The sequence below is a fragment of the Kryptolebias marmoratus genome, linkage group LG14 (assembly GCF_001649575.2).
Source record: "Kryptolebias marmoratus isolate JLee-2015 linkage group LG14, ASM164957v2, whole genome shotgun sequence".
NCBI classification, from domain to species: domain Eukaryota; kingdom Metazoa; phylum Chordata; class Actinopteri; order Cyprinodontiformes; family Rivulidae; genus Kryptolebias; species Kryptolebias marmoratus.
Window position 1 is genome coordinate 24,570,796 of NC_051443.1, and position 17,703 is coordinate 24,588,498.

At 42.8% G+C, this 17,703-nt stretch overlaps 2 protein-coding genes across 2 annotated transcripts; one reads left to right on the plus strand and one right to left on the minus strand.

Moving 5' to 3' along the window:
* Positions 1–3,564: 3,564 nt before the first annotated feature.
* On the minus strand, positions 3,565–8,342 carry ccnb1 (cyclin B1). The gene is made up of 9 exons (XM_017438563.3): positions 8,184–8,342; positions 7,838–7,963; positions 6,564–6,665; positions 6,293–6,481; positions 5,854–6,012; positions 5,546–5,782; positions 5,329–5,469; positions 4,108–4,218; positions 3,565–4,027 (listed from the first exon to the last, which is right to left on the minus strand). Exons 1-9 carry the CDS (start codon positions 8,205–8,207, stop codon positions 3,923–3,925), a joined length of 1,194 nt encoding a protein of 397 aa, XP_017294052.1. The 5' UTR covers positions 8,208–8,342; the 3' UTR covers positions 3,565–3,922.
* A 2,869-nt stretch (positions 8,343–11,211) lies between these two features.
* On the plus strand, positions 11,212–16,399 carry LOC108249281 (AN1-type zinc finger protein 5-like). The gene is made up of 6 exons (XM_017438564.3): positions 11,212–11,435; positions 13,597–13,760; positions 13,846–13,981; positions 14,403–14,488; positions 14,674–14,799; positions 15,440–16,399. The coding sequence occupies exons 2-6, from the start codon at positions 13,625–13,627 to the stop codon at positions 15,586–15,588; spliced, it is 633 nt and encodes a 210-aa protein (XP_017294053.1). The 5' UTR covers positions 11,212–11,435; positions 13,597–13,624; the 3' UTR covers positions 15,589–16,399.
* The last annotated feature ends 1,304 nt before the right edge of the window (positions 16,400–17,703 follow it).

Consider the following 17,703-nt stretch of genomic DNA (forward strand, 5'->3'; position numbering starts at 1 on the left):
CAGACTCTCCAGGAACGGGAACCTTTCGTTTCCAACGCGTGACCCGGCGGAGTTCGGGGTATTTATCAGACCCTCCAGGATTTCACGATGTTGCAACTATTAATGCAAAACCAAGCAAACCCCGCAAAATCGCAACTTTGCCCAAAACGCCGCAACTTTCCCGCAACTTTAACCCAATGTTTATTGTTTCTAAAGTGATTCTCCACCGTTTCTGCGGTCTAGTGTCTTCTTTGTGGGTTTGTGTAGCGTGGAATACAAAAATAACCCCAAATAACTCAGGAAGAAGACACGTGACGTCACTTCCTGTTAACATCAGAATGCCGGGAGCGTGCAGGAGCAGCAACCGAAGCCAAAATGTGCGCTAATGCTTCACATTTGCCCACAAAGATTTCAGCAAACCAGTTTCCTCCCCAGCTGCAGCTGTTTTGCACGTCCTGCAATGTAATCATGGAACATAAACGCATCGACAAACACTTTGTGTCTGCAAAACGTGAGGAGAGCTGCAGACAAGGGACAATCCAGAAATGCTCATGAATGTCAGTTTAGAAGCTATCAAAGTTCTCAAATAAAGCACCTTTTGAGAATGTCAATGTTTGTTGGGAATTATCTTACAGAACTAGGAAGGGTTTTTGGTTTAGATATTAAAAGTTATGGTTGTTTATTGATTTTAGTAGGAAAAAAAAGCAACTTTTAGGAAAATGCCCCACGAAATCCTGGAGGGATTTATTTATTTGGAAATCCATAACTTGTGAAACTGAACGGCGCTGGATTTATGTGTGTCTCGAGGTCTCGTTTTACTCGCCAGCTGCCTCACAGTTCCACCACGGGCCCGGCGGTTTGTTTGACTTTGTCCTCTCTGGACGGTTTGGGGGAAATGGACCTTTTTTTTCTGAAAGGTGCACGGTGGCAGCAGCGGCGGCTCACGTTTAGGCTGAGACTTCTGACTCAAGTCCCGGGCAGAATCGTTTGCGGGTTTGAGTTGTAGACGAGGCGAGGCGCTCCGTTCCCTCTGGACCTCAGTGCCGCCCGGCGAATTCATCAGGACTGAGAGGACGTGGAAAAGGAACGGGAGCCATTGTGGTCGAAGAATGGTCAGAATGTGCCACGGATGCGTAAATATTCTCCAACCGTTGTCAACAAATATGCGCTGAATGCCTCGTGTCTGTCGTTCCGTTTGATTAATCGCGCAGTTTAAGAAAGTTTAAGAAACTTTCAACCCGGAAACTAATTTGGGTTTTCCTTGAATTTAAGGAATCTGAGATATGTCGCTCTGCTGACATTACTGGAACACTGCGATGGTTTTCCAACCAAAGAGTCGATTATGGAACATTATGGTTCATATAAACCTTTTATTATTATTATTATTATTATTATTATTATTATTATTATTATTATTATTATTATTATTTCTGACAAGCAGAGACTCTAATAAACAAACAGCCTGAAAAAAAAACAAACATTTTATTTATTTGTGACGATTTTATAAAACGGTCCTGAAATCTGTTCAACAACGAATTAACTGAAACCAACGAAACAGTAGCTAAAGTTAGCTAAACATTAGCTAATAGCTAAAATGTGTTAACGGTATCTGAAACTTTGTGCTCTTTGAAATCAGTGTTTGCTTCAGTTTTAGCTTTTTGAGTTTGGCTACTTTCAGTTTTTAGACTGTTTGCTATTTTTAACTTTTAGCTACTGTTTTGCTCATTTTAGCTTTTATCTGACTGCTGGTTTCAGGCTTTAGATACTTGAAGTTTCAGCTTCAGCTTTGTTCAGCTAATTTATTTATTTATTCTTATTTTAGCTTTTAGATACTGTTCAGTTAGTTTTCGCTTGTAGCTACTGTTTTATTTTACGCATTTTGCTTCTGTTCAGCTAATTTTATCTCTTTTTTTTCTCATTAAGGCTTTTGTTTTACTAGTTTTAACATTTGGCATTTGTTTAGCTATTTTCAGCCTTTAGCTTTGTTCGGCTCGTTTTCTTTTTGTTATATTTACTTTTTTTAGCTTTTAGCTACTGTCAGTGCTGAACTGCTGGTTTCAGGCTTTAGATACTTTAAGTTTTAGCTTTGTTCAGCTAATTTATCTGTTTGTTTTTTTTTTTACTTATTTTAGCTTTTAGATACTGTTCTGTTAGTTTTAACTTGTAGCTACTGTTTTGTTATTTTATGCATTTTCCTTCTGTTCAGCTAATTTTCTTTTTGCTCAATTTAACTTTTAGCTTTTGTTTTACTAGTTTTAACATTTAGCTTTGTTCAGCTCGTTTTCTTTTTTTTATATTTACTTATTTTAGGCTTTAGCTGTTTTGCTCATTTTAGCTTTTATCTGACTGCTGGTTTCAGGCTTTAGATACTTTAAGTTTTAGCTTCAGCTAATTTATCTTTTTTTTGTTGCTTAATTTAGCTTTTGTTTTACTAGTTTTAACATTCGGCATTTGTTTAGCTTTGTTCGGCTAGTTTTCTTTTTTTGTTGCTTATTTTAGTTTTGGTCTCCGTTTAAAACAGACTCTGGACGAAGTTAGAACGGTTCTGGTCATGGTTCTACCTTCGTTCAGCAGATGTTCCCCAGCTGTTCCCCGTGACCTCCTGATCCTGACATCACCCGGACGCCAGGTGGCCCGAGGCTTCAGGGGCCTACAGGCCCCGCCCCCTCAGGGTCTCAGCTGTGGACGGGGTGGCGATAATGGCTCCCTCTGTGCCAGATTCCATTACCGTTAACTGCTGTGGTCCTAAAGTAACGGAAGCACGAGGAGCTCCACCAGAACCAGATTAAAGTCCGTTTTACAGAACAGTGTTTAAAATTTTAGATTCAAGTCTTTAAAGTTGATGAAAATGTGCTTTTCTGTGAGCTACACTTAGTAATCACTGGATTTATAACTTTTAGAGTCAAACCAAATCAAGATGGCCACCAGAGATAATTTTACAGATATTCAGCTGAAACTGGGTGTGGTAGTAGCTGAGAGTCATCTCCACAGATTACACAAGATGTTTCAAACTTTAGCATTCCCCAATATTTCATGAACCATTGGATGCTGAATTAAGTGAGTCAAGCAGATTAAAAATGGCTGCCACAGCCAGCTCAAAATCAATGAATAGCTTCAGTTTGTGGTGGTAGCTGAGGGTCATCTCCAACATACACCTAAAGTTGATGGATTGTGTAAATTTAATTCCTTTTGAGGTGGAAAATGTATTAATCTAAAAGATATCCAGTTACATTGTTTTACATTCCTACATAGTTTGTAGTTTAATTAAAGATCCAACATTGAGTTTAAAGTTACTGGTTTAGGAAATTAAAGTTATATTCTGTGGTTTTTTGGTCAAAGGATGATCTGAAACCAAAGAAAATGCAGCTGAAATTAATAAAAATAAACTCTAAATGAGTCAAGCTCTGGTTTAAAGTTAGTTAAACGGAGTATTTGTAAATAATTGGGGCAAATAGCTCAGAGGTAGGAGTTTAAAATCATCTCCAAACTGAGGTTTGGACTTTAAACCAAATAACAGATTCCCACCAGCTGCTGAATGGTCTCACAGTGCCACCTTGTGGCCAAAAATAAAACAATCCAAAGAAGTGGTCTTGACCGGACATTTTAATAGAAGTTTAAAACATTTCAAAATAAAAATCAGTTAAAAGTCAATCACTGTACATTTCACTCCCAAACATGAAAGCAATAAAAGCTGTAAAACATTTTCAAACCCACCGACCCCCTTTAGCATGACCGGTTTTTATTTTATTCGTTTTTTGAAGACGTGCAAACGTTTAACGGCGTTCGTCGTGTTTAAGATCCAGGTGCACGAATCTTGATGCAAACGGTGAAAAAGAGTGAGTTAAAGGCACGTCTTCAAAAAGAATATATAAAATAAAATTCCCCAACATGTTATTAAAAATACATTTTTACAAGAATCAACACGGTGCCACGGATGGCCGCCTCACTGGCCGAGCTGCTTCATGAGATCTTTCACCGCCGAGGATTTGAGCTGAGGGATGGTGGCAATCCTCATCTGCTTGGAGGTGGAGTACTTTCCCTTCACGGCCTGAAAGATGACACGTTTTATTAAAAAAAAAAAAAAAAAAAACAACGCTGGAAACTCTGTTCGGCGTCTCGTCAACCCACCATGTGTTTGGTCAGCCCATCGTTGACTTTGATGGCGTTCTTGGCGATGTGCGCCATAACTGGAATCAAACTCTCAGCCGTGTAGTCCATGTAGTGCTGCAGCGTCACGTCCTGAGGACAGATCAGACCAGAGACAGGGTCAGGACTGCTTTGAAACAGAACCTGAGGGTCGGATCTTCAGCAGTGAACTTGGACCAGATCTCCCAACTTGAAACCTTAAAGCACAGATGTCAAACGGCCACCTGGTTTAAATGGACGACTTGTTGCTGTGCTCCTGGAGAACTTGAGGAAGTAATTAAACTATTTGAATCAGGTGAGTTGGAGCAGAAAAAACCTAGAGCCTTGAGGCCTGGAGTTTGTACCCCTGCCTTAAAAGTTCAGACCTTCAGGAGGTTCTTTGGGGCGTAACGAAACTCAAGGTCATGAAGTTGGCTCAGTCGTGATGAATCGAAGTGTTGTGGACGCGTTTACGAGCTTCAATGGAGCCATTTTTACTTCTGCTGCTGGCTGTTAGAAACTACGGCCGCCTTTACAGCTGTTCCAGCAAAACTTGGAGACATCGGCGGCGCTTCGCGGTTGGGAGGAAGTGCGACTCAACCGGGCGGCGTTGGGATGCGTTCCTTTCGTTTGCAGTCCTACTTTCAAATGCTAAACGGCGTGTTCTGTCTCAGTCTGTTTAATAAACTTGTCTGGCTGCGGTTAGGGAGGCAAACATCTGTACGAGGACAGGAGAGCTGAAGAAAACCGATTTAACTCCAAAGGGAGGAAGAGCGTCCTGGGAGTTCTGATTAGAGCAGGGGGGTCCAATCCTGGTCCTCCAGGGCCACCATCCTGCAGGTTTTCCTTGTTCCTCTGCTCCAATGCACCTGATTCATGGTTAAAGCACCTTTTCTTGTTCTGCAGAAGCCTGTTAATCTGTCATCGATTCAAATCAGGTGTGTTGGAGCAGAGGAACAAGTAAAACCTGCAGGATGGAGGCCCTGAGGACCAGGGTTGGAGAGTCTTGTGGATGATGAACGGTTCAGTCATGACTTCTCATGGAGTTAAAGTCCTGGAGAACAAGTTTCATTCTGACAGGATTTACAGCATTTCTGTCAGATAAATATAAAATAATGAAATATTAAGACGCACCACCGTCTGATCCAACTGCATGAAACACTTTACAGAAACTAAATAAACTTCCTTCCTCTGATGAAGTCGTCTTCAGCAGCGGAAACTCACCCATTCGCCCACATCCAGGATCTTCAAGGTGAGAGCCAAAGCGGCGCTCGCCACAATGGAGGGCGGGAAGTGGACCATCTCGTAGTCGACCATGGTGAGCTCCAGCAGGTACTTAGCCAGGGTGTGCTGCTCGGCCGTCACCTGCGGAAACGGAGCGCAGCCGGTCAGAACGCGAGCGTCAGGAGCCGGCGGCGCCCTCGAGTGAAGAGCCACGAACCTCGTAGATCTTCGAAGCCCGCCTGAGGAACTGCAGGGGCAGCGGCCGGCCGAGCTGGAACTTCAGCACCCGCAGGATGGTCATCTCCATGTCGCGGATCTGGGCCGTGGTGTAGGCCCGGTCCGTCACATAGGCGAAGTCGGCGATCTCCGGTGGGTACATCTCCTCGTATTTGGAGGCCAGGAACATGGCAGACACACCCACCAGCTGCAGCTGCTTCTTGGGGACTGGGTGGTCCTGTTGGAGGAGCAGCTTTAGGAACCCGACCTGCTCAGATAAAGTTCTCAACACGGACGGGTTCACGTTACCTGAAGAAAGCGATCAATCATTCCGACGGTCATGTACATAGTCTCCTGCAGCAGACGGAACTTGAGGCTCACCTGGACCAACCAGTCGATGAGGATGGCCCTCATGTTACCGGTGACCTCCTGACCCTGCAGGTAGTTGGGTCTGACATTCTGCTCCACCTGGAGAGGAGAAACGGGACCCCGAGGTCCGGACCTCAGCGTTTTATAAAAAACATGAATCCAAACAAGGCTTTTGAACGGCGTGGTTCTCTGTGTAGCTCCACCAGTTTCCTGTAGGAGGTGCTGCAACTGTGTGCAGCAGTCATATACACATTCAAGCCATTTGTTTTAATATTTTAATGATGTTTTGGTCTTCATTGGAACTGATGTGCAGGGGGATAATGAGGGCTTGACCTCAGGATGTTTTAAACTCTGGTTACGGCGGCCTCCCGCGCCTCACCTCAAGCTGGCGGAGGTATTTGTAGATGTCCTTCACGTATTCGCTGCAGAGCATGGGGTTGTCGTAGTCGTCGGCGTCCACATCCCTGATGGCCGTGTGGAGCATGACGTCTGAGAACGCCTGGCACAGGTCGGCGGGCTGACAGCCAGAGGTCTCCATGGGAGTCGGGGAGGCCGGTTCAGGCTGAACCTGCGGCAGAAAGGAAGGGTTCTCCAACATTTAGACCCTGGTTTCAGATTTCTGTTCTTCAAAACGGACACAGACGACTCACCTGCAGCTCCGGCTCGGGGGGAGGAACGACCACATCTGGTTTAGGCTCCGCCTTTTCAACTTTGATGACTTTAGTCTTCTTTGTAGCCTCCATCTTGACAGTCTTTAAGAAGAATATGTCAATTAGGCAAAATTAAGGCATTCAAATCACCACCACGTCAAATTTTAAGCTCAACATCTGTACAAACTTCACATAAATGGCTCACGTTAACTAGCAGTGGTGGCCATCTTAATCTGGCTCCAGTAATTATCAGATACATGTCAAATAATTGAAAGTTTTGCTTTTAGACTGACCAGATCTCAGTCAGGAGCAGCTGGAGAATAAATTTGATTTTTCAGCTCATCGTCTGTTAAAAGGGAACTGAGGGTTTGAGTTTGCTAAGGTCATGTGGTAGTGGCAGCCATTTTGAGCTGTGTTCAATCATTTCCTGGAGTTATAGACCCAATAACTCACTCACCTAAACATCTCAAATATAAAATTTACAACTATTGTGCACCAAGCCATCAGTTTCCCTTGATCTCTTTAAATTAGAAAAAAAAAAAACACAAGAGTTAATGTCAAAAAAGTGAGATTTAATGCAAATAGGTGCATTTCAGTTTTTAAGAGTCAAACTATGGAACGCCTTTACCAATTAGTTAACAGCATTTGGGTTTAGAAATCCAAATATTGGGCTATAAAACCAACATAATGCTGGGCCTGGAGCCCCAACCATGTCTCAGTTTTGTCCAAATCTGTTAAAGTTTAGAGAGGATTGGTGTAAAAGTGCTCTGGAGAGCCAGCGTTTTTAAATCCAGGAGTTTGAAGCTGTTGAATGTTGTGACAAACGGTCCGAAAGAGTGAATGATACATTTCATTTATTGCCTTGCTGTGAGGGAAAAATAATGTTTAACGTCAACAAATAATCTAACACCCATTGTAATTTACAGACAGAATACATTTATTATAAAAGACTTCCTTCGCTTTTAAATTAATGTTTTTTTTAATCATTTTTAGTAGCATTGATTGGAAGATTGTGCAAAAATCCCAATAGAGTGATCAACACTGCCTCCTATGCTTTAAATTTTTAAAAATTGCTGCTTTTTTTTTTTTTAAACTTGAAGCACTAATATTAAACACTTTTTACCCACAAGGGCCTACATAGTTTTAGATTTAACCACCATTTGAACTCTAACCAAAACACACGTCAGCTACTTTTAATTAATTCTATTAGAGGTACACCTGTGTAAAGAGAGAGTCTAAATGTTATAAATTTAGACAATAAAGTGACATTTCACCTTTTTCTGGGCCTCTTTGTTAGCAGCGATGTTTCCGAGCTCCCCCAGCGCAGCTCTAGGCTTCGTGGGCCCGGCCACCGAGCAGGCCTTTCCTCCGAGCTCGGTTCTGGTAGAACCGAAGCGGTTCTGTCGAAGAGAAAGAATAAGTAATTACTTACTGCTGCATGTTATATTAGAACAAAATAAAGAGCCTTAATTGAAGGCGGAGAGTGCGAAAACTAGCAAATCTCGTCACGACGAATTAGCATTTCTTTGAAATGCTAATTTTAAAACAAAATAATTAAAGACATGTTGTCAGACGCGTCTCCAGCAGCTGAAAGTGTCTTAAAAACGGGAGAAAACTTACTCTGGTGGTCATTCGAAGAGCCATTTTGAGTACTGCGTGGCTTCACAAACCAGCAAAGGAGTCGTAATGGCGAACGGCGCAGCTTGACTGAAGGCTTCTCGCTCTTAGTTTAAATCCTCGCTCCTACGAGCCGATTGGCTGCCCTCCGAGCCCTGCGAGCATCCTGATTGGTCGAGCGCATCTGTATCAAATGCGTTACCCAGACAACGTGAGGTCACGTGACCTAGCTCGTATTTCTTTTTCCTGTTATGTCCTCCTACTCTCTCTTTTGTTTACGTGTTTTTAAGTAAAAATAAAGCAATAAAGTAACAAAAGATAATCATAAACGCATAGTTATGTGGTTATTCTCTTTCATACATATTTATAAACTCTTAAATCAGTTTAAATCTAATAAATTAGAGCAATGTTTCAGCTTTTCTTTTGAACTAGCCTTATTTCACCTGAACACACACCCATTTCTGAGACTATAGCATCTATCATTTTCTAATTTTTACTTTATATCTCTTTGTGAATGTTTAATAGAGCTAATATAAAGAGTTAAACCAGTCCTGCCAGTTTGCGTGGGTTAACAAGCCAAGGCTGTGGACAAAATATTGGCTGTGGGCCTCATGTGGGTAAAATTAAGACGTGCGTCGCCTTTCATGCCAGAGTTTAAAGCTACAAACATCTTATAAAGAGATTATAAAGTTGTAGCTATTTTGGTCAAAATTTGAAAATAACAATGTGAAGTCATATCTCTCGTGATCTGCTGGCATTTGGAATATTGTTTGTGAATGGCATCGTCTACTATCGCACCAAATTTGATCTTAATCTGTAAAATTCACAGCGGTGTAGCCATTTTGTGTAGGCCAAGGTTCTTGAGATATTTTGCTAACACAACAGACAAACCAACACACAAAAACAGAAGCATTACTTGTGTAGGCAAGCAACATATTGATTCATTTTTTGTGGCTGGAGAAAAGTTTCAGGAGTGATAAAAGGGTGTCAGCAAAGGTCAAAGGTCAAAAGTCAAAGGAAAGGTCGACAGACAGTGGTGAGAGCAGCCATGTTGTGTGGTTTGGAGACAAAAAGACAGGAGACAGAACAGGAAGTGGCAGAGCTGAAGATGTTGAGGTTCTCCTTGGGAGGGACGAGGCTGGACAGGATCAGGAATGAGGTCATCAGAGGTCCAGCACAGGTTGAAGGACTGGGAGATAAAGTTAGAGAGGACAGACTGAGACGGTTTGGACATGTCCAGAGGAGGGACAGTGGCTATATTGGCAGACGGATGTCAGAGAGGACATGGACGCAGTTGGAGTGAGGACAGAGGATGCAGAGGACATGGTGTCAGAGTTATTGCTCCAGGTTAAAACACTACAAGAAGAGTGGCTCAGAAAACTGGAGTCATGGCGCCAAGTTTTTAACTGAAACATACGAGGAGCCCATGAAGGCAACACACCCTCCATCATGACTCGTTCTCCTGGATCAACAAACAACAAGGCCCGTGGCGACCAGATTAATTTTTTTAAAACTCATCCGTCATCTGTGTGTCGCAATGTCCTGAAATCTAGTGTTGTGTCGTACATGAACGATTCGTTCAAACGAACGAATCTTTTGAGTGACTGAACTGAACCAAATCACTTCATTCACTGATTCGTTCCTTACTTAGTTCAGTTGAGAAAAAATAATAATAATAAAAAGAAGAAAGAAATAAGAAAAAACGTAAATCTAAACGACACAGTGGCGTGCGGGCGTGGAGGGACTGTTGTTGACACCTGAGTGAATGTGACTTCAGATTCATTCCCTGTAAATGAACTCCACGAATCACTCAGTGAACGAAACGTTGTCTGACTCTGCCACAAAGGATTCTAACTGTTTCCTCCTCGCGGGGATTTGCTCTCAGGCTTTTGGCGGCGGCACACGTTTATCCAAACTAACTGCTAATGTTGAGTCAAGCTTCATGAAAATAAACGCACACACGCCCCGTCCCCATTAGGGATTTATTCAGTAAACGTATTGCTGAGAAACAACGTACTGCCGAGGAGTGATCCGTATAATCAACGACACTTCCTGGTTGTCGTTCATTATATGTTCATTATATTCATTCATATATATTCATTGTATGTTTCTGTGTCTTATAAGCCCATGGGGGCTGGGCACCTTTTATGGTGTATGGTCGCGGTCCCCAACCTTTTTAGCTCTACGGAGTAGAGGCAGTATTTTTATGGACCGGCCTTTAAAGGTGTGATGGATAAATACAACAAATTAAAACGATACAACCGGCATGAAAACGGGGGCATTTTTTAAAAACATAATAAACGTAAATCCAACGTGTACTCACAGCTTTATTAGCTGTGTCCTGGTGTTGCATTATCAACATGAATAACACCCTCTCCTCTCCCTAATGTTCTCTGTGTTTAAACATGCCCTTCAAAATAAGAGACACCACAAATATATAGTGCACAAAGAATACAACTCACCATCACGCTGAATCAGTGGGAGCCCTGTGCCTGTTTCTCAGTAACGTGACGGTCCCATCTAGGGCTTCCAGAGACGTTTGTTTTTTACTCATTTGCTAGCTTGTGGGTTTGTTTTTAGCGGTAACGGATCACATGACCTAGATAAGCGTTTTGACACGCATCAAGAGGGAGTCATAGACGCATGGAGTCGAGAGAATCCAGTCAGTTTTTAAAATAAATGTCGTTCAGACTCCAAAAATAAAGAAAACTGAAATAAGTTAATTATTCTTTCTGTACATCCCGGTACCAAATGACCCACGGACCCGTACTGGTCCGCGGCCCGGGGGTTGGGGACCTCTGGTGTATAGCACAAAAGAAATAAACTAAACTAACTTACTAATAAACTGTGTGAACTGAATGATTCAGTGAACGAGTCTTTCGGAACGAATCATTTTAATGAACTGATTCTAGTGATTCAGTTCACTCGAAAGAACTGCCGTTCCCATCGCTACCGAAACCCTGGGTGGCCGCCGTCCAATCACAGCGTCACAGTTTCCGTGACGTCCACCGGAAGTAGAAAAGACGCGAACGCAACACGTAAAACAAAACAGATGCCACGGAGCCGCAGACCGAGAGGACGTCGGCAGCTAAAAAGCAGCTGAATCCGAGCGAAGCCCCGTGTGACAGAGATCCAAAAACACCGAAGAAGAAGGAACAAGAAACGGCTAAAACTAGACGGCCCTAGTTAGGTTAGTTAGCTCAGTTAGTTAGCCCGGTTAGCGAAGAACTCGTCGGTTGCTTGGACACAAAAAGAGTAAGTTAAACCACCATTAAGGATAAATATCTTCCCACCTGACATCAGTTTACATCATAAAATGCTTTAAAACACATTTATTTAAGATAACAGCACGGACACTGATGTTTAAATTATTTTACTCAAACAATAAACTAAAGAAATGTTTGCTAACACGTGTCTGAAAACTTTATCTCTCTCCCATTGCCAGGTTTTTAATTAATAAATGATCATAATAATCACCTGTTAGCCTCATAGCCAACATGTAATGCGTTTTAACTCAATAACCAAACAATGATTTATATTAAATATAAATATATTTAACTTAGTTCATGTTAATCTCCTAGCAGCTACGGTTCTAGTTTGTTGTTGGCTAACTTTATTCAGATTTTACGCCTGTTTCGTGCTCTAAATCGCTTTTATTGGTTTGGACATGCATTTCGTGAGTGAATAAAATGTGTTTTAAGGACCGTTTTTAGTTTTCATGAGCTCAGAGTGGAAAAACAAAAGGACAAAGACTGAGCGATTAGGAGCATTAGCTTGCGGCTAACTGTCGGAAGCTAACACATTACCGGACTATAAAACGAATATATGTTGTTTTTTTGTAACTATATAATCGGATTATCATTAGAACACGTATTAGCACAGTTAATAAGTGATCAAAGTCGTGTTTTAGTAGTATTGACGTGATGTAGGTGTTAAAAGTTAAAGCGTTAGCATCGTTAGCCTGCTAGCATGACTCAGTGGATTTGTGGGTTTTAAAGCGGCTGTGGCCCAGAAATGCTCAGGAAGCTTCAAACCCCGGGCCGATTATCACTCGATTTAATGATTGCTTTCGTCTCCAGATTGCTCAGATTAATCAGGTTTTGTTTGCTGTTGGGTCTCTGACATCGCGAGGTGGCTTTTTTATTCATTGCGTGTCCCGGAAGTGAGCAGAATCTGTGGTGTTGTTGCTCTTTGTTTGAAGATCTACAGGTGTTTAATGTTTCTGGTTTCCTGTTTTTTATCCTTATTTTTAGTTACTGTGAAGAAATCTCACTGTTTAATTCATTTGTATGCAAACACAGCTGTTAGTTTGAAAGGAAGACAGATTACTGGGGTTTATTGTTGCAGCTTTTCATTTAAAAACATAATGACAGTGTTTAGTGTTCTTGTTCAAATCAAATAAAGTAGATTTTTTTTAAAGCATTAATAAGGCCTGGCTGAATAACAGAATAATACAGAGTATTATGATTAATACAGAGTAATTTCTATAGCTATTAAGTTGGAATTAGTTTGGTCCAATACAAAGTTCACCCATCTTGTAACTTGTTTGACTGGCGTGTAAATCTCTCCCGTCCCTCCCTCCTGAGGGTTGTTGTTGATGTTTTGTGTTGAGGTATGAATCGGAGCGAAGCCGTCTCGGGTTCAGAGCTGCTCCGTCGGTCTTTCCTGTTCGACCCAGGCGGCGTCTCATACTCCCACCTCAAACAGTCGATGTTTTCGCCTTAAATCACATTTTTTATTTTGACGTTTTGGGGAAGTTTAGACCCTGAACTTGATGACTTTTTGTTTCGGTTTCTCTGTGATCTAACAAGAAAACAGTTTTAGTTCCTTCAATAAAAGTTTTACTCGAAGGCTGATAATTTCAAATGAGTCTGCTTTTTAACCGCCCTGAATTCTCTTTTAGATGCTCTGTAGGTTGTATTTAGGTCTGATTACTGAGTAATTGTCTCCTCCTGTAACCTTTTGGGTTTTTAAACTTTATACTTTTTTAAAAAGATTGAACCTTTTCAGTGTCACTGAAGTAAACAGTTTTTGTTTTTTTTTAAATGTTGAACGAGAGGCGAGATGTCAAAGTTCAGTTGCCTTCTATTTAAATATTTAGTAGTTTTTGCTAATTTCAGTTCCTTTTTTGCTGATATCCCTCAAATGTAGAGGCAGGACCCTCAAAGAGAACGTTTTTAAGGCCGTTGAATGGATCTCCGTGTAATTCTATGGGGGGAAATTATTTGTAAATGGGTATTTTAAAGGATAAAAGCTACAGAAACCAGAAGCCACATCAACCGTCTCCTTAACGAGCAGAATCTGAGCACATAGTTGGGTTGTAAAAACACGTTTCCAACTTTAAATAATTAAGTAGATGCTGGTGTAGTTGTAGTTTAGTCTGTTGGTGGCGCTAACTGCGTGCGTTGATCTCCAGGTGAACTTGGCAGGTGGCAGACATTGCTATGGCCCAGGAGACCAATCAGAGCCCGGTTCCCATGCTCTGCGCCACTGGCTGCGGTTTCTACGGCAACCCCAGGACCAACGGCATGTGCTCCGTTTGCCACAAGGAGCACCTGTCGAGGCAGAACAACGCCATGGGTACGACCCCGCCTCCGCCGCCACGGTCGACTTCACCCCGCCGTGACGCGTCCCGGTTTTTATTTTCGACATTTTCCTCCCTCAGCCGCCGGCAGCAGCTCCGCAGCGGAGGATTCTGCGATCCAGAGATTGGAGGCCACCCTGAATAATGCTGCAGCTGCCGCCGAGGAAGCAGCCAACGCCGACGCTGCTTCCGACGCCGCCGTCTCAGAAGCTCTCAGGTGAGGAACGCAAAGACGGCCTTCGAGTTCTTCAAACGTATTAGAAACCAGATTATTTCCTGTTTTAGTTACTTAAATTAAAATAAACAAATAAGTTAGAATAATAAGTTTAAACCTCACTCTCGGCTCCTCATCTGTAAACCTGATGAAGCTGCTGCTGTTTCCAAGTTGGAGAAGGTCGATTATCTGTGGCGGCCATCTTGAATTGGGGCTGGTGGTGGAGGTTCTCGGTCATCCGGGACGTCCTGAAAGGGTTAAAAACCAAAAAACTGGACGTTTCGGTGATCAGCTGAGGCGTTCAGATGTTCAAACGCTGATAAAACTCCAGATTTGATGGTTTATTTCTGATCTGTGTTCAAACCTGAGCGCCGAAACTCCTCAATCCTCCTCGCTCACTCGGTTCTTCCTGCTTCCTCCTCAGTGGGATCTCGCCCGCCACCTCTGTAACAAAACAGATGACAGAAATGAGTCTGTCGTCGGCGAGCGACGTCGAGGTCACAGATCCAGGTAGGAACCAGAAACAAACCGATGCAGATGTATTTAGTTGATTAAAAAGCTTTTAGTTTCCTTCATTAGATGAGTTCTTGCTGCAGCTAAACAGTAATTTTGATTTAAATGAGTTAAATTTAGGTCTTTGTTTTGCTCTTTAGAAGCACGTGGGGGGTTTAAGTTTATTTTTATTTTTCCCGTAGTGAGTCAGACCACCGTCTCCGTCTCCCAACCCTCCACTGCTGGCAGTGAAGACGTCGGACCCCCGGAGCCCCCCAAACCCAAGAAGAACCGCTGCTTCATGTGCCGTAAGAAGATCGGCCTCACAGGTGAGGGCAAGAAGCCGACGCCGGCTGCTCCTCGATAACGGCGTCCAGTCCTGGTCCAGGTTTTAGACATTCCTCTAATTGGTTGAGGGATTAACGGGCTTCTGCAGAACTTCCAAACACCCAGAACCGGGCGGTGGCACTCCAGGACCAGGACTGGACTCCAGCATCCACCGCAGCTAAATAACCGAACCAAACACAAAATAAATGGATCGATTTCACCGATATGGAGCTGAAATTCAGGGTGGTAGTAGCCGAAACTGATCTCCAACCTGCAGCCTGAGCTCTGACTGTTGACACAAAGTTTGTTTAAAACTGATTGACTTTTAAATTAAATACAAAACGACGTCCACGGCCAAAACTAAACAGCTGTGACTGAATCGTACGTATATGGAGCGAACATTCGGCGTGGTAGTAGCTGAGAGTGCTCCCTAACGTCTCCTCTGAGGGCTAACAGACGAGCACACGGGCGTCTCTCCTCCATCCAAACACAACAGTGGCTCTTTAAAACCTAAAAATGTTAGGTTTTTTTATTTTATTGTTGTTTTTTTACCCAAAGGAACAAGTTTTATTTTCTTTGAGGGTTTCAGAGCCTCCGGTTTCGTCATTAAACGGCTGTTTTTTTTTTTTTTTGTCTTTTCAGGTTTCGATTGTCGCTGCGGGAACCTGTTCTGCGGGATCCACCGTTACTCCGACAAGCACAACTGTCCGTACGACTACAAGGCCGACGCCGCCGCCAAGATCCGCAAGGAGAACCCCATGGTGGTCGCCGAGAAGATCCAGAGAATATGAGGAGGACTTGGAATATCGGACAAACCGGACGGAACGTGGACCTTCGCCCCGAAGGTTTCTGTTTTTTGTTGGTTTTGGTTTCACGGTCAGGGCGGATCCCTCCGGCGCTCCGGGAGTTCGACACGTCCGGCGCTGCCGTTTGGAACGAAGACGGGAGAACGCGCCGTCCGGTTCCCCTCTTGCTTTTGGATCTTTGGACTCTTTGACTGTTTGTGCTTTGCTCTCTGCTGGCTTGAGTAGCAAACCGGGTTTTTATTTTGGGCCTGAAAACGTCAGAGTTTTGTTGCTGGTCTTTCTTCATCCGTCACGTCCTGTTTTCTGCGACAGAACTCTGCTTTTTGTTCCCCCGCTGATCTAAATGACGTCGGCGTGGATCCTGAACCGTCCGCTGAAGTCACATGACGACTCGGGGCTCCGACTTCCTGTTTTCGTTTTTACTCCGGTGCAGACGTTTCCGTTAGTTAGCTCTCAGAACACTAGTGCCGTTTGACTGACTTGTAGCTTTTCAAAGGGTTTAACTCCACTAAACTTTGCATCCTTCTCACTTTACTGTTAAATGTTTGTTTTTATTTTGAATTTGTTGCCCGAGTTGGAGTCGAAGCTGCGGACAGAAAAGTCATTGCGCCGCAGTAACTCGGTCGTAGGTTTTTAAATTGTCCTTCAAGCTCGTTTTTCTGGGTTTTGCTGCTTTTTTTTTTTTTTCCCTCTTTTTAGTTAAAAAAATTTGTACAATTCTTTGTATTTATATTCTGCAGTGTGTGACATTAAAATGTACGATGTAAATAAATTATGTTCACAAATATACAAAACATCCAGTCATCCTGAAAGTTTAATTATTCATCCACGGGTTCATGAGATATTTCGCTAACAGAAACCAAATGTTAGGTCAGCTGGCTGCGGCAGCCATCTTGAATTGGGTCGACTCTAAAGGTAGATATTAGTCTTAACGCCTTGTTTTTAAGAGTTTGTGGGCGGAGTTAGCTTCTTAGGAGGCGGGGCCAGCGGTGGCAGGTTGCTGTCTCCTTGTTGATCAGGGGAAATGGAAGAAGAAGAAGACCAGCTGGTCTGGAGTGATGCTGTCGGGAACTGGACTAGACGCTTCACCAGAGGAAACCCCCCCCGGAGCTTCACGATGACGTCACACAGTCTGGGAGGAGTTTAACCTCCGGATGGCGCCGGTCGGACAGGTGGAGGTTCTTCTGCTGAAGGTTTGTGTCTCAGGTTCTCCAGACGTCCATCAAACCTGCTGGTCCTTCAGGAGCTGCAGAACGACTCAGCTGGTGGAGGTTCAGGTCGGTTCTCCTCCACGCCGTCAGGATGTACAGCTTCCTGTCTTGTTGGCGTTCCTGTTCGGCTCTCTTCATGGAAAATGCTGAAGATCCTAAATTATTCATTTTAAATTTGTGTTGTGCACCTTTACTGACTTTCTTTTGATTTATGTTGGCTTCAAAACATTTTATTTCCCTTTAACAGCAGCCAACATGACGTTCTTCGAGAAAGACTAAAAAAAACTAGCAACACGGAACAAGAAGATCTTTAATATCAGACGGAGTTTAATTGTTAGAATATATTCTGATATAAACTTTAACACCCAGAATAGAAAGAATTATAAAAGTCCGACGTAGACGTGATTAATGTTGTTTTGAGATCTTAGCAGAAAAATTTTGTTGACCTCGTCTTTTCAAATCAAGATTTTCTTTTGTCTCGCAGATGCTGAAAGTTTTGAGACGTGTTTCAGGAGCAGCAGGTGGCGCTGTAGGCCTGAGATGACCCGACCCGAAGCAGAGTCTTAGGTTTAGAGCGTCACAAAGTTTGACATCTGATATTTGTGTTTTTAAAGCCTGGGTAGGTATAGAATTTAAAAAAAGTGTCTCTAATTTCTTTTTTGTCTCCTGAATCTTTAAATATTAAATGAAATGTGAAACCTGATGACAATGTAGATGTCTTACATCCTACATTTTGGCTGTAAGTAACATTTTTACACAAAATACTTCCAAATAATTGAAGTAAATAATATAACAAACAGAGAAGTGCATTAAAACCCCAACCATCAGTTCAGTTCCCAGAACCATCGCTGGAGTTACCACCCAGCAAGAGACAACAGGAAGATGAATG